The following is a 15,032-nucleotide window of genomic DNA, read 5'->3' on the forward strand; positions in this document are numbered from 1 at the left end:
GACAAATCTGAACGGAAAGAGGACACCCACAGCAGCCCTTACCTGCGTGTCTCTGCTCTGCCCGGTGCTCAGGTACACCAACAGCAGCCTCGGGATCTCCCCGGGGAATGGGGAATGGGGAATGGGGAATGGGGAATGGGCACGGCCCCGAGGCTGCCGGAGCTCCAGGGGCATTGGGACAGCGCTGCCAGGGATGCACAGGGGGGATTGTTGGGGTGTCCGGGCAGGGACAGGAGCTGGACCCGATCACCCTTGTGGGTCCCTTCCTACTCAGGATATTCCATAATTCAATGATTCTTCCTTCTGCCCTACTAATTTCCAGCTTTTGTACCATTTACAAAACTGATAAAGCCTCACACAGTAGCCTGGAAATGAACCTGACTGCTCTGCGTTTCCTGTGCTCCCACCATGGTTAAATGCTTCTTTTCAGCTGAAAGCTGTAACCCATTGCTCATGTAGTAATTTCATGAATTCATATGCGTAAGCTGAAGTGACTTAGGAACCATGTAAATGAAAGTGAAACAATTAACAGTCCTGCAGGAGATGTTCCTTTCACTTCACGTTTTCTAAATACAAGGAGGAATACCATATTGAAGGTACTTGACAGGGCTGAATATCAAGTTGAATTGAGATTTAGATTCTACTTTGGACTGTTTGATTATGCTGATGAACTAAAGTGATACATAATTAAAGGGAAAAATAGAAATGCTACTCTGATATGATATGATCTGAGGAAAGAAATGGTATTGCTCAGGCTTGCAGTGTTTTTGCCTTTAGGAATATCTAAAGAAATGGCAAATTTCTGTAGCAACGGTGCTCAGTTGCCATAGTGCTTTATGTTCTTAATTTGCATTGAAAAAACTAGAACTCAAGTTTCTTTAAATACAACTCAGGTTTGGTTTTGACTTTGTTGATTATAGGTGAGCCAAGTTTAGTCCTGTGCCAGAAGAAAATCCTTACCTGTATTTATAAGAAAATAAGTCTCATTTCAGGTATTGTATTAATGTGCAGCTATAGGCTAAAATATAGCAGATCCTATATTTAGATTTTTTTCAAGGAACAGTCATATCTGCTGACTTGTACAGTCAGCAGCTCTGGTTTTCTGTGGAAATACATTCTTGAACTCATTTCTGTGTTCTTGTTTAAGCCTGACTGCACTATTTGGGGTTTCCTTCTTTCTCATGGAACATAAGTTTTCCCCCTACTTGTTGGTTTGGACAACTGGCTGTGGCTACTTTGGTGCAATTCAAACATCTTCTGCTTCCAGAAGCTGCAAACAGCTGCCCCTCATCCGCACTGCCTTCAAAGCAGGTGATAGCATGGATTACTTTCCGTGACCTCATTGATTTAATGAAAAGTCTGGGACTCCTGATGCTTTGTAAACATTTCTTGTTATGGGGACACACAAGATCAGAAACACCAAATAAGGCAGATATTTCTAAGAGAGCAAGTTAAAAATTGGACTAATATTTCTAATAAATAATATTTTTTTGTCAAAAAGCTGACCAGCAGCAAAAGGTTTGAATCCAAAGAAAAGTAATAAACTACTACTAAAAGTAGTTTTCTAGTTTTCAGAAGTTTTTCTGCAATAAAGAGACTCAGCCTAGTGATACAGAGTAGAAAACAGCAAGAGATCCAAACCCTTTGGAAACTTGTGAACCTGCAAAGGAACTGTTTCTGTGGCCCATCTCAGGGAACACAGAGTGAGTTTTGTGCTTTTTGCACAGAAAGATCTACAGTCTAATAACCAGCTTTTGGAAAGGAAACAGCACCAGCCCACAAAACACCTTCCTGCTGAGCAACTTTAAGAATGTCCCCTGTTTGCTGGCTGTATCTTGCCCTGTGAATGACAGACATTTCATCTGTTGTATATGACATTTTGGATTTTCACAAAAGGAAAATTGGCACTGCAGATGGAGAAATCTCTTACTATAAACAAACAAAACTCACAAACAAATGGAGAGTCTAGGTCTGTTAGAGCAACTGTATTTTCTAGTTTGGTTGCAGCTGTTCCAGTCTAATCTTCCTAAGTAATCTAAACCAAACCCTCAAATGCTAGGAAAGAAGGCAAGCTGCAAGAAACATCGATAAACAGAGGTAAATGCCATGAGCAATGGTAGGAAAGGTGCCATTCCAGCTCCCCAGCTTCATTTAGCCTCTCCTGTTGCAGCAGTGGCTCAGCAGTGTCTGGAGCTGCAGGGGTTAATCTGAAGACCCAGTTTAAGTCAAAGTAATTGCACTGGTGCAAAGGTCTTTCCAGTTGCTATAATGGGATCTGAATGCCACATGGATCATTTTTATTGGATGTTGCTTAAAAATTGGTTTAAGTTAAACAAACAAATGTTCATTAAGGTTCTGTGCCACTGTAAAAGTAAATTTACATTTCTTGAGGTCAGTTTTCAAGTCCAGGAAAGTCTTGTGGCTTGGGAAGAAGTACTCATGTGTGAAAAAACCTGATAATATTCCTTTCCTCTCTCTCCTCCTTCCACCTTCTCCTCCAACAGACAAACAGGGTGAGCTAAATTGCTGTATTTAATATTCCACTGTGTTGATATGAAATTAAATTATTTGCCTTACTATGTTGCTGTTCACAACCTGGTGCTGAAGTTTTACTAAATTTCAAATGCAGTGCGGGTAGCAGCATAAATGGAACATCAGAGGAGTGAAAGTTCCCTGCCTTACAGCTGTGCAAGTTAGAAATAGTGCTGTGCAAGTCAGTCAGGTTCCATCCTCTGCTGTGCTTTCTTCAGGGTGAGAAAAAGTATGAGACCTCCGCTGTCCCAGGCAAGCAGACACGGTACTTTGATACTCAGTGCTGTCACTAAAGGGTTGCTTCTGCATGCAGAGGAGTTCAGAGAGGAAAGCAGCTACAATGAGGTATATGATAACACCCCATTTTCTTCAGGCTTATCTCTGTTTTTTCCTGAAATGCTCTCTTTTTATCTTTCTGACCTTTGAACTCTGCCAAAAGCACCAGCTGGTGCTGAGGTACCTTGCAAAACTTTTCCCCAGTTCTTGTATTTGGATTAATTTACCCTCATCATGAAGTGTATCATTATAAGTCTGCTACATCATAGCAACTGTATGATGGAAACTACCTAAAAATCTTTCTGCTTGCAAGAGATTGGGGGAAAACCCCAAAGATGAACTGTGACTACAGCAATTAAAGTTTCAAAGCTAAAGTTAAGAGAGTGTGCAGTTCACCAAGCAGAGGATCTCTCTGCTCAGCAGTGAAATGAGGAACAAACAACTGTAACTGGTTTATCGAGTTTCTTTTGTCAGACTGATTTTTATCTGAGGAAGGAATTTCAGTGACTACACATACAGAGTCAGCAAGGGGTTTTCAATCACTCATATCTTTACAAATTATTATTGTCACATTTAAATTCTCTCATCTCTTGTATTTTGACTGAATGGGCCTTAACAAGTATTTTAAGCATTGTGGCAAGAAAGGGAAGGAGAGCCACTAGATGGCATTTTTAATCCAGCTTTTACTGCTGTGCAAGTTCAGTTGCTGTCCTAAATGTGAGGCCTCTGTTCTCTCAGACAGGATGGCTGCAATCCCAAGAGAAGGTAAGTGAATTCTTGCTGGAATAATTACAGTCAACTCCCATTTTTTCTTCAACACAACAACTTGGTAAAAGATAATGTTTTAGAATCATTCAATCTCAAAATAAATGAAGTGCATTAAATCGGTGCTTATCCAATAAAATATTTGTGGCTTTTTTATTGGATGATCAGGGTCTCAAGAAACAACAAAGAATGTAGAAGTCTTCCTTTTATATTTTACTTCCCCACGGTAAAAAATAGATTAAGTTCTTCCATCCAACAACTGAAAAAAAACCAACCCTCAAACAACCAAAAAACCCTATAAGCAAAATGAAATTTATTTCTACAGGAAGGTACAGTTCAGTTTCTCCCTGGAACCGAGCACCTTGGGGCAATGCAGTATTTAAAGCTCTTTGCAATGTCTGAGCTTTTACAATAACTGTGTAAGCTAAACATTATCCTCCTGCTGCTCATGAATAAACTACCCTCAAAGAAGCTTAAGTACTGTGTGCAAGGTCACATTCTGGGTATAACTAATTTTTTTTAGATTGAAGGGTTGGAGCTGGGGAAAACTGGACAAAGTTTCAATGCACAAGCCCTCTTTACCTCCTATGAGAGACAGAGAGTCTACACCTATGCCTAAAATGAGAGGAAAACACTGAAACTGCTGATTTTGACCTGCTCTGTGAACACCTGTACAAATATTAATGCAGCAGTACTGGGATAGCTTGATTATGGTACACATGATAAATAATATTGGTTTTATTTTAATCAGAAAAGTATTTTAAATTTGCCCCTAATATTTTTTTTTTTTTTGCTATCCAAATGTAAAGTTTTTGGAAAGACTTTTTACATTTTCAAATGCATCTCTTCATGTAAATTTTAACAAGGACATAAGATTCATGATAGTAACTTAACTCTGGGCAAGAAGTCATTCAAGGTATACAGTATGTCAGAACTTAAGTGAAAGGATTAACACGAAACAGAAACTGTTAATCCCAGAAGATGGTAAGAACTGTGATATGGACTAAAAAGATCTGTCAAAAATAATTTCTAAGATTTAAAAACACGCCCATAAACTTGGGAGGGATAACTCATATCTGTATTTAAATCATTCCACAGTAGCTTAGGTGAGGTTTCTGTAGAACAAAAGATAAGCAATTAAAGCATTCCTTGATCCAAAAGAGATGCATCCACTGAAAACATCAAACAATATGTTAATGAAAATCCAAGAAAAAGAATGCTGTAAGTAGAGAGAGACGGATCTTCTCAAAATAAAGGATGAAGATATGCACACGTGATTTTAGTCTCATTTATTTCATTTGTTAAGAAATTAAGATACATTAAAGAGAGTTTCTACAATACCAGTTTGCATTACTAGCAAAGGTCATAATACATTCGTAATAGATAAACCCATTGCATTTTGTAAGGATTTTCCATTGCCTTTAGCATCTGCTGGATAAGAATCTCACATCTAAAACAATGCTGAATTAGCCCTCACAACAGTCCTGTGAGGTAGAGGTCAGTGTTACCCTCTTTCTACATAAGAGGAAACTGAGAAACAAAGTTTTAGGTCAGTGTACCATAAAAACCATGGAGATTTGAGGAACAGAATTCCAGTCTTTCACTCCTTGTACTGTGCTCCACATCTCATGTCATCCTTCCCTGGAGGAAGGGGAGCAGCCACAGCAGCTGCTGTTCTCCCTTCTCCCCACTTCCCTTGATCTTGTACATCTTTATTTCTCCATCTCAGCTGATGGAAAGTGATAACATCAGTGATTTCTACCTGAACTACACAGACAGAACAGGCCGTGTGAAGCCCAGAACTCCAGGAGCTGGGAATTGGCTATGGGTAGTGACAGAGAACATCACAGTATTGAGAACCAGTCAGAATTTTGTCACTAAGCTGCAGAACCAACACGTGGCTGTTCTAAAGCAACTTTCGCAGAGGTAAAAGGACTCAAGAGCACTGAAGCCTTGGGTGTGCAGGGAGCATCCCTGCCAGGCAGCCCTGGGACAGGGAGGGTCTGTGCAGAAATGCACACTCAGGGCAGACAAGATCTACCTCTGTTAGGTCCCTCAAGGAAACAAAATACCTGGTCTCCGTAGGGCAGACACTGAAGCAGGTCATATTGCAGAGCAGAGCACTGAGCTGAGGTAGAATCTGAGCAACTGAGGACCACAAAACACACCTGGATCACTACAGAGGAAGTCCTCAACCAAAATGCCCCAGACCAGGGCACTGTGGTTCTGTGTTCTGCATGGGCTGAAAGGGCAAATACCTAAATAACATTGCAGTAAACTGCTCTGCTTTTCAACACAGCATTACATTGGTACTTCTCACTGTAAGATAACATCTCCGAACAGTAGACTTAAAATATATATTTAATTTTCATACCAGAGCCTACTTGAGGCGAGTAAAGAACTTTTTTTCTAGTGCTACTTGTACACTCTGTGTTACCAGGCAGCAAGAATACAGGGAAAGCAGTCTTTAAATCGGAGTTCAGCAAATGGTAACAACAGATCAGTAAGGAATATTTAAATCCAATTTGTCCAAAATTCTTGATTACTGTTCCCTCATGTATTCAATGAGACAAGCAGAAGTTGTGGCCATCAGCACTAGTAGATCACTACATAATTTTCCATTTTATATCAAGTTGGATTTTAATGTCATTTTAATTTTACAGAGTTTCAGGTCTTGAATAACAACCTAGTTCACTCAGCTATCCCTTATATTAAATAGTGCTGGTTAAAAAGATGCCATTTCTCCAAAGAAAGGGCACTTCAAATAAAATGGGAAGCCAGAAGACTGTACCCCTCCAAGCAGAGGGTTCATGGAAATGCCTGTCTTGTGAGTTCCATGAGTGGTCCATAGACCAGAGTTTCTGTTTAGAGTATCTCACATGTGGAAGCTCTTGGATATCTCAGGTCCATTATCAGTTTTCTTCAGGCCTTGAAGGAAGCTCGAACAATTCTTCCCTTCAGAGGCTGGGGGGGGCGAAAGTTATTGGCCATTTGGACCCTCTGGTCTTCCTCACCGGTGAAGAGCAGCATGCGGAATTTCTCCAGCTGGAAGTTCAGGGGAAACAATTCACTGCTTAAGGGGGCAATCAACAGTAATGCTTTTTAAAAAAGGACTAAAAGGAAATATTCAGTATATTTTAATCAGTTAATGGAACAGGTTCAAGCAAAGCATCTAGAGAGTATTAACAGAAAATAACGAAAGCTCTGAGGCTTGAACAGGCTGAACATTCACAGACTTTTAACTTGGCCTCATTTCAAATCTAAACAGTCTTTGCCTGCTTATCTAGCACTGAATGCTGCAAGAACTGAGAGAGTATCAGAAATGTACCTGTTTCACAGAGATTCTGATGGGTTCTTTCAGCACTATCCATGTCACACTCTCATTAAGGGGTGGGGTTGTCAGAGAACCAAGGTATGTCCAGTAATCTAGACTCAAGGGCAGGAGACATTTAGGGTTGAAGCCTCTAAACTGAGCTTTTGTTCCCTGGGAAAAGAAAATAGACTTAAAATTTATCCTTTTACTTTTAAGTGCAGGTAAAATAACTTTTTTGAAAGCGAAGAAATTAAAAATAGGGGAAAGGAGAAGTCTGTAAAGGTTTGGCTACCTTATAACTGTTAGGCAAAAGTAGATGGCAAGTGTGATGCCTAATGCTGGCTTACTGGACTTTGAGGTCTTGCACCATTGTCTCTACCAAAATTCACCTCTAGTCACAACAGACCCCAAAATAATGCAGAAGTGTGTTCTGTATATAGTGTTCAATGTGAGCTATAGACAATATAATGGCAGAATTCCTTGTTTCATTACTTCTCATCTACTTTAGTAGGAAAATTTAAATCCTATAGTAATTTTCTGGTATGGTAAATATTGGCTTAAAAAAAATCAAACCTTCAAGTCTAAAATTAGAAGGTGGATTGATGGAGGAATATGCATCAGCCAAAAGATTGGTAGAAATAGAAGGAGGTGCTGCCTAAAGTAGTGATTGCCTTAAGTATACCAGTCTAGAACAACACTCTTCAGCCTGTAGGAGCATCCAAATGGGTCTCAGTCACTCAGAAAACACCTCAGGAACAAACTCTGGACCTCAGTGAGATCATCCCTGACAGAGCTCTGCAGCAAAGACAAACAGGCAGCTTCCACTTGTGCCAGCTGAGGCTGAATGGAAAAGCATTATTTTGCTGAGTCTCAAGGGTCAGGGAGCTGTTGATTTTAGAGTTTTTGGGAAAGGCAGAACCTCTGGATGACATGTGGAGTCAGCACAGCCTAGTGAGGCAGCTGAGATTAGGAAAATGATATGAACTTTGGAAGGGAAGAAAAAACTACAACAGTTATGTTCTAGTTATGGGAGGATCTGTGGGTGGGTGATTTTTCATTTTTGTCTCAAAGATGTACATGAGATGATTTTTAAAGGATATCCCAGAAGCAAATTTAAAGAGCTTAGAACTTACTTTAAATTTTACCATGTACAAAGCGTCAGTGAGTCTGTTCATACTGGCATGTTCTTTTCCAATCTAAAAGAATGGAATAGACAGTTTAAACTAGAAGGGCTACAACTATGCTTTAATTAGGTGCTGTTTTCTTACCCAAATCTTAACATTCCTACCAAAGTTTATCAGCAATTTGCAATGCATTAATGCTTCCACTAAGTCATCTGTTTTCCTTAAGCACTTCTTAAATATGTGGCATAGTCCTCAAACACTTTACAGCATAATGCTTTATATCATGTAAACATGCTATTTTTGCAATTCTTACCTCCAAGAAAACACCAACTACTGCCAAGCCATCTGGAGCTGCTGCTGCCTCTCCAAATGTTGCATATTTTCTGGCATTCCAATGTACTAAGTGGAGCTTTAAAGAAAAATAACAATTAAGAATTAAATTAGTGATAGAAGTTATGAACGTGGTTTCTCATTGACAGCACTAACACTTGTTCATAACAGAAGAGTTTTGTGTCAAAGGCATTGCTGGAAACATGAAGAAGTTCAATCTGTTGGACAGGTCCATGAGTGTGGGCAGGAACCAGACAAGTTTTCTGTAACAGCCCACACGGGGGTGGCATGGCCAGGCTTTGGGAGTGGGAGGGTACAGGGGTGGCTTCTGTGAGAAACTGCCAGAAGCTTTCCCAGCTCGTGATCACAAGGAAGGGACCCAGGCTGGAGCAGCTCCTGAAGGACTGACTGCACCATGGAAAGGACCAGGCTGGAGCAGCTCCTGAAGGACTGACTGCACCATGGAAAGGACCAGGCTGGAGCAGCTCCTGGAGGACTGACTGCCCCAGGGAAAGGAGCAGGAGCAGCTCCTGGAGGACTGACTGCCCCATGGAAAGGACCAGGAGCAGCTCCTGGAGGACTGACTGCCCCATGGAAAGGACCAGGAGCAGCTCCTGGAGGACTGACTGCCCCATGGAAAGGACCAGGCTGGAGAAGCTCATGGACCCACTGTCTCCTGTGGGAGGGACCCCACACTGGAACACAGGAAGAGTGGGAAGAGCCCTTCCCCTGAGGAGGAAGGAGCAGCAGAGACAACCTGGGACGAGCGAGCACAGCCCCCATTCCCTGCCCCCTGCACCACTCCAGGGAGAGGTGGAGAAAGCTGGGAGTAAAGTTAAACCCAGGAAGAAAGGAGGGGTGAGGAGAAGGTGTTTTAAGATTTAGTTTTTGTTTGCCTTTCTCCTACTCTGATTTGGTTGTTAATGGATTTTTTTTGTTTTGCTGTGTCAGTAACTGGTGAGGGATCTCTCCCTGCCCTTATCCCAACTCACAAACCTTTCCTTATATTTCCTCTCCCCATCCGGCTGAGGAGGGCAAGGATGGCTGACCTACCCATGGTGTGCAAGGAATCAGAATCCTAATCCGGCCCCCACTGCAGACAAAGTCTGCATATAAAATTATATGCATAATAATTTTATATGCCACCAATGTGATTTGCATGAAATAATCCCATCTGTGAAAACACATCCTTACCTCACAGGGAAAAGGTTTTCCATCAATGGTGTGCTCTGATCCCTGGCTGTGTGTGGTCCCCCAGTGGAAGTGGAACTGCTTTAGCCGAAATGGATTCTGAAAGGGCCCTCCACTGATTCCTAGACAGAAGGAAAAAAAAAAAAAAATTAAAAGGTGAAGAAAGCTTAAGCATTCTGGCTTTTTAGCTTCCTGCTAGTAAAACTAGCCACTGTTGGCACAACAGTGGAAAAAAGCCAGCAGCCTCTCCCAGCTGCCAACATGAAAAAGATGCATCATCCAGGCATTTAAGAGGGGTGGATTTACTAATAGAGAGCACCTAAATTCATTTGAAAATGTAAATTAAAAACACTGTGTGGCTACCTCTATGGAATTTGTAGCTTTCTTGAAAGAGTATATTTGACACAGAGAAGTGGTAACCACCCCTATGGTTATGCCTTTCCTGTTAAACACAATAAATACAAGTGGAACAGATGGAGCAGCCCTGAGAGCAGCACTTGGGGGTGCTGTGGGTGAGAGCTGGCCCTGCCCCAGTGTGAAACCCTCTGCCCTGGGCTGAGCCCCAGCATGGGCAGCAGGGGAGGGGAGATTCTGCCCACTCAGGTGAGAGCCCACCTGCAGAGCTGCCCCAGCCCTGGCCCAGTACAGCAAGGACCTGAGCTGCTGGAGAGAGCCCAGAGGAGGCACCAGGATGAGCAGAGGGATGGAGCAGCTCTGCTGGGAGAGCTGGGACTGTTCAGCCTGGAGAAGGCTCCAAGGAAACCTTATACCCTGAACATCAAGTAGACAATCCAGCTAAGTATTTCCTTCTTGCAGTATCTTTACTTCCAGTGGAGGTTATCTATATTCCATCCCCTTTAAATACCTGATCCCATAAAAGAGGAAATATAATAGCTGGTACTTCACATGACACCACTCAAACTCAAATCACCTTCTAAAGGTAAGGAAATGCCACAGAGACACTTGATAACATCATTTGAAATAACACCTTAAGCATAGACAAATGTTTAAGATACCATTTATAGAAGATATTTTATCAACAGCATCAGTAATCCCTCTAATTTTATATGCCACCAAATCTAATACACTTCGCCCAACAGACATCAAAACCTGATCAATGTCCCATTAAGAAAATTAAAATTACATTTAATATCTGTAAAGCTTGTATCCTCAGTGCAGTTTGTAACATTTTATTTAGAGAGTAAAAGCTGGGGCTTGCACGTTGCTACCACATATGCACGCTTCCAGCTGGCCTTTATGCAGGAAACTGGCCTTGCCAAAGCAAAGGTTTTAGTATTAATTAAGGATATAAATACTTCCAGTACATTTTTCTAAAGTTAGCAAAAGGATGCATCACCTATCCCAAATATTTTAAGAAATTTAGCTATTATGGATTACTGTCAAAATTCTGTTGTGTCATTGATGCAGAGCTTTGAGTCACTAGATCTATTTCAACACAACCAAGAGCAGTTTAAACCATGTTTTCTACTCCTAGCAGTCATCTTCCTTGAAAAAGTGTTATTGAAACAAGACTTGCCTAGTGTAGAAAGGGTCTCATTCCTGGCAGGTGCTCTGAGTCTGGATCTCTAAATGCAGAGTAATAGATGTTCTTAAACTTCTAAAGCTGAATAAAGTTCACTGTTACACAAATACAGTTCAGCCGAAAATTGCATTGAAGTAGTTATCAAGCTAAGATAATATTTCCAGAGAGGTTGTACAAATTCTATTTATAGGGTGACATTCTGAACAGATCCGTGCAGTAAAAATGGAAAATGCTCACTCAATCTTCTTTGTAAATTTAGTAAAGATAAGATGCTTGAAACCCTGACCACCCCATTGGGCAGGTTCTTAAATTCATTGCAGAAGAGAAATTTTAAAACAAAATGGATGGAATATTAACATTCAGCCCTTATTTCAAAGGGTTACCAGCAGAGACAAGCCACTTCACAGAAAAAGTAATTTGTTTTCAATGTCAAGGTACCTTACTTAGCTTGCATCAACCAGCACACCCAAAAGGAGAATGAAATCAGCTGACAGGTTTAAAAACTGTTCTGTTTCTTCTTGTGTTTTTTGGGTTTTTTTTTTGTGTTTTTTTTTTCGTTTGTTTGTTGTTTTTTAATGCACTCTTCCCATTTATCAGCTGCTTTATCATCATCTCCATTTGAATGCTCTTCCCCTACCCCCAGATGTAAAAGCATAGTCTACCATGGAAACAGACCTAACAGAAGAAATACTCAATCACTTAAAGAATTTACATTCTCTGCCAAGGGCTGAGACAAGAATAAGGTATGACTGCAGACAATCCAACATCCAAATTGGCTGCTACCAACACAGAACCCAGAATGAGCTTGGGATTTTCTAATTTCTGAAGAAACCAAAGTGCTACAAGTCAGGGAGGAAAGAAGAAAAGGCAAGGTAACAGGGACCAGTGCAGGTACAACTTGGTGCAGTGATTATGATTATGATGACTGTGCTGCAGGACCCAGCTCTGCTCATCCTCTTCCCTTCCCTGTGGATGGGAGCTGGGCACTGAGCCAGAGCTGGCACGTGAGTTGGCATCTTTGATTGGGGTGATCATGAACCAGGGCACTGTGGAGCTTACATCCCTGCTCTGGATGCTGGATGCGGTCTGGCAGTGCTGGACAGATGCCCAGCAAACTCCAATTCTCATCTAAAATAAAAGGACTGCAATCAAACTTCTCATTTTTCTGATGCAAGGGCTTTTCCTAATGAAGAAACACTTATTGATCTGTGATATTGCATTGCTAGAGAGGCTCAAAATAAAGACAAAATATAAACAGCTCCAGTCACATGCCTTGTTCTAAGCTGAAATTATACACATCATAGAAGTCACAGCATACAGAATGTACTTAATTATTTCCCCAACTCAGTCCCAAACTGGTGTTCTCGGTTGGCTGGCTGTGTAAGTCTCACCTGTCCTGTCATCAGTGTCCTCAAACTCCACCATGACGGAGTGGCCGGTGTTGGAGATGCTGAGGGAGGTGCAGGACTCGTAGGAGATGACAAGGGGCTGCAGGCTGGGGTCATAGACTGCCCGAGCAGAGTCGATGTCAATGGGGGACTGCCGGTTCCCCTGGGCAATGGGGTAAGCTTTGTGCCACTCGGAAGGGCCTTCAACAGCAGGCAAAGGAAAGCAGCATTATTTCCTTCCTACCACACACAGAATGGCCATTATGGGTTTTCATGAGGCTTGAAATAAAGCTTGCTCAGCAAGAGCAACTCCAATGTCAAAATTAATTTAAAGAAATTGATTTGAAGTCTAGGCTGGTGTGTTTTTATTAGCACAAGCAGGCTGCAACAAGATGGGGATTCAAATATCTTGCCTAGAACACACCAAGGAGATCATGGTACAAGGACAGAGTGCTGTACCCCCAGTCACTGTGCCACTCTCTCTCTGCAGAGGCTGCAGTTACCTTGCTAAGGTGTTCCAAGGTGGGTACAGGTGTAAACACGTGCATGCACAAACACACTCCCCAAAGAAACGGCATTTAATTCTCCCTGGGAAAGAGAGTGTAAAAGCTCCAGCAATTCAAATTAGATGCAGATGACTCAATCTCTTAGCTACTGACTATGCAGTTATTTTTAAAATCATTTTATGACTGCAGTAAATCTTTGAGACAGCTCCATTCTTCACTCATGCCCATTATGGTATCTCTCTAACCTGAGTGAAGGATACAGGATGATAATTAACACTTTGGGACTTCCTGACCTCAATAGAGAGGGGAGAAAGCCCACTTTAATAGCAGAACTCTGCTGCCAGAACTGGAAGATTCTTAAGCCATTTGAGATAACAAAAGCTTATTCATATCAAAGAATTCCTTTTTCTTATGGCTCATTTTCTACTTTGCTATGGTAGTGAAAGCAGCAATTAAATTCCTCTGCTGCTTCTGTGCATGAAGTATAACAGTAACAATTGTACTTCAGGATTCTCAAGAAGCACATTTTTAATTGCAGCATTCTCACATGCTTTCACAAGGAGAAGCTTTTTTAAAATCAAGCACAGGTATTTAGCCTCCCTGAGTTTACATAACACAACAGTGATCTATTACACTGTTACTTGGCTTTGACACTTTCTGCAAAGCTAAGCTCATAAAATAGTATCTTTTCTCAGCCTGCCTGTAAAGCAGATTAAGAAATTAAATGCTATTACACAAGCTAAGGCAATATCATTTGGCTCTCACAAGCTTTACAAGAGTATACATGGCTTTATTACTCCTAGCTACAAGCACAAATACATAACATTACCTACTAGCACTAACTAGCTTCACTTGCTATTCAAGCTTGCTTTCAGACTCACAGAAACTAAAGGAATTGCTGTTAAGAAAGAGACTGGCCCCTGAAGGTTATGCAAAAGACTCTTGTTGGACACTCAGCAGCTAAAATAATTGCTGCAAGGAGAGAGACTCCTGGAAGTTATGCAATTGTCTCATTGGCCAGCATCAGCCACTCGTCCATCCTCTCTGTAAAGGATACAGGCACTATAAAACACTACTGTGGCAATCCTTCAAGAGCTCCACATCCCCCCTCACGCTGTGACACGCATCCTTGGAGGTGGGAAGCAAAGGAGGAGGACTAAATTAAAAACTGTCAAATCAGAAAGCATAAGTTGTTCTGTAAGAGATCTGATACTGATCTGTACAATTTATTGATGTACTAGATATACATAACATACAGCTTATTTTATTCGCTTTTATGAAAGCCTAGAGATCACATTTCAGCAACTGCACAGAATCAGGAGGTCTATTACTGCTCTACTAAATCTTCTTTACCTAACAGAATTGCTTTTGGAGAGAGACACAGGTAATCTTTTTTATAACAGCATTTTGGAAGGGACCTATCTATAATATCTGCAGTCCAAAAAAACCCCAAAGCATTCAAACTACTTCCCTCAGTTTAGGAATGTTGATTGCAACACTGAAAGGTAGCAGATGTAAACTTGTGCATCTTTTGGTGCCACTTTCTGGGTGCTATTGATTATCAATAAAGTAATTAATTACCTGCTGTATATACTCGATTCTTGCAGACATCAAAATGCAGGCAGCTCTGCAGGGCTCAGGCAACAGCTCTAGAAAAAAAACGAGTGGGGGAGGACAGAGAGATGCAGCACGGAAATGCCATAACCTACCGTCAGCCTGCCCATATCCCCAACTGTGGTGGCCAGTCATTTTGGGAGCTGCCCCTGCTTGGCTCCAGCTCCCTGAGCAGGGCACTGCTGCCTACCTGCCTTTATAGCGGCTCCCCGTGGGATAGGGTCAGCCCCTTAAAGATACAGAGCAGCCACAGCAATTCCTGCAGGACAGGGAAAGTGCCCGTGTTCTCCTGCTCCAGCCTTGCTGCTTCTGCTCTGCTCCGGCTCCCCCTATTTGCTAAGGCAGCACAGGTGAAGGAAAATGTAAAACTCAGATAACTGAAGTCTCAGGACTTAAAAAGAAAGCCAAACTGTAAATCAAATTTAGGGAAAAAATATCAGTGTTTTCTCA

General features: G+C 41.6%; 1 protein-coding gene across 2 annotated transcripts; it reads right to left on the bottom strand.

The window, feature by feature from the left end:
• Positions 1-4,621: 4,621 nt before the first annotated feature.
• CA7 (carbonic anhydrase 7) lies at positions 4,622-14,737 on the bottom strand. Of its 2 annotated transcripts, none has more exons than XM_066194960.1 (7): positions 14,678-14,737; positions 12,466-12,663; positions 9,535-9,653; positions 8,324-8,419; positions 8,020-8,082; positions 6,902-7,057; positions 4,622-6,618 (listed from the first exon to the last, which is right to left on the bottom strand). In XM_066194960.1, the coding sequence occupies exons 1-7, from the start codon at positions 14,715-14,717 to the stop codon at positions 6,496-6,498; spliced, it is 795 nt and encodes a 264-aa protein (XP_066051057.1). In that variant the 5' UTR covers positions 14,718-14,737; the 3' UTR covers positions 4,622-6,495. The 2 variants fall into 2 exon arrangements, with proteins under 2 accessions (XP_066051057.1, XP_066051058.1); XM_066194961.1 differs by having other exon boundaries at positions 6,585-6,646.
• Between the last annotated feature and the right edge of the window lie 295 nt (positions 14,738-15,032).

This window comes from Chamaea fasciata, unplaced genomic scaffold, assembly GCF_029207755.1.
Source record: "Chamaea fasciata isolate MVZ Bird 193981 ecotype frontalis unplaced genomic scaffold, bChaFas1.0.hap1 SCAF_12, whole genome shotgun sequence".
Taxonomy (NCBI): domain Eukaryota; kingdom Metazoa; phylum Chordata; class Aves; order Passeriformes; family Sylviidae; genus Chamaea; species Chamaea fasciata.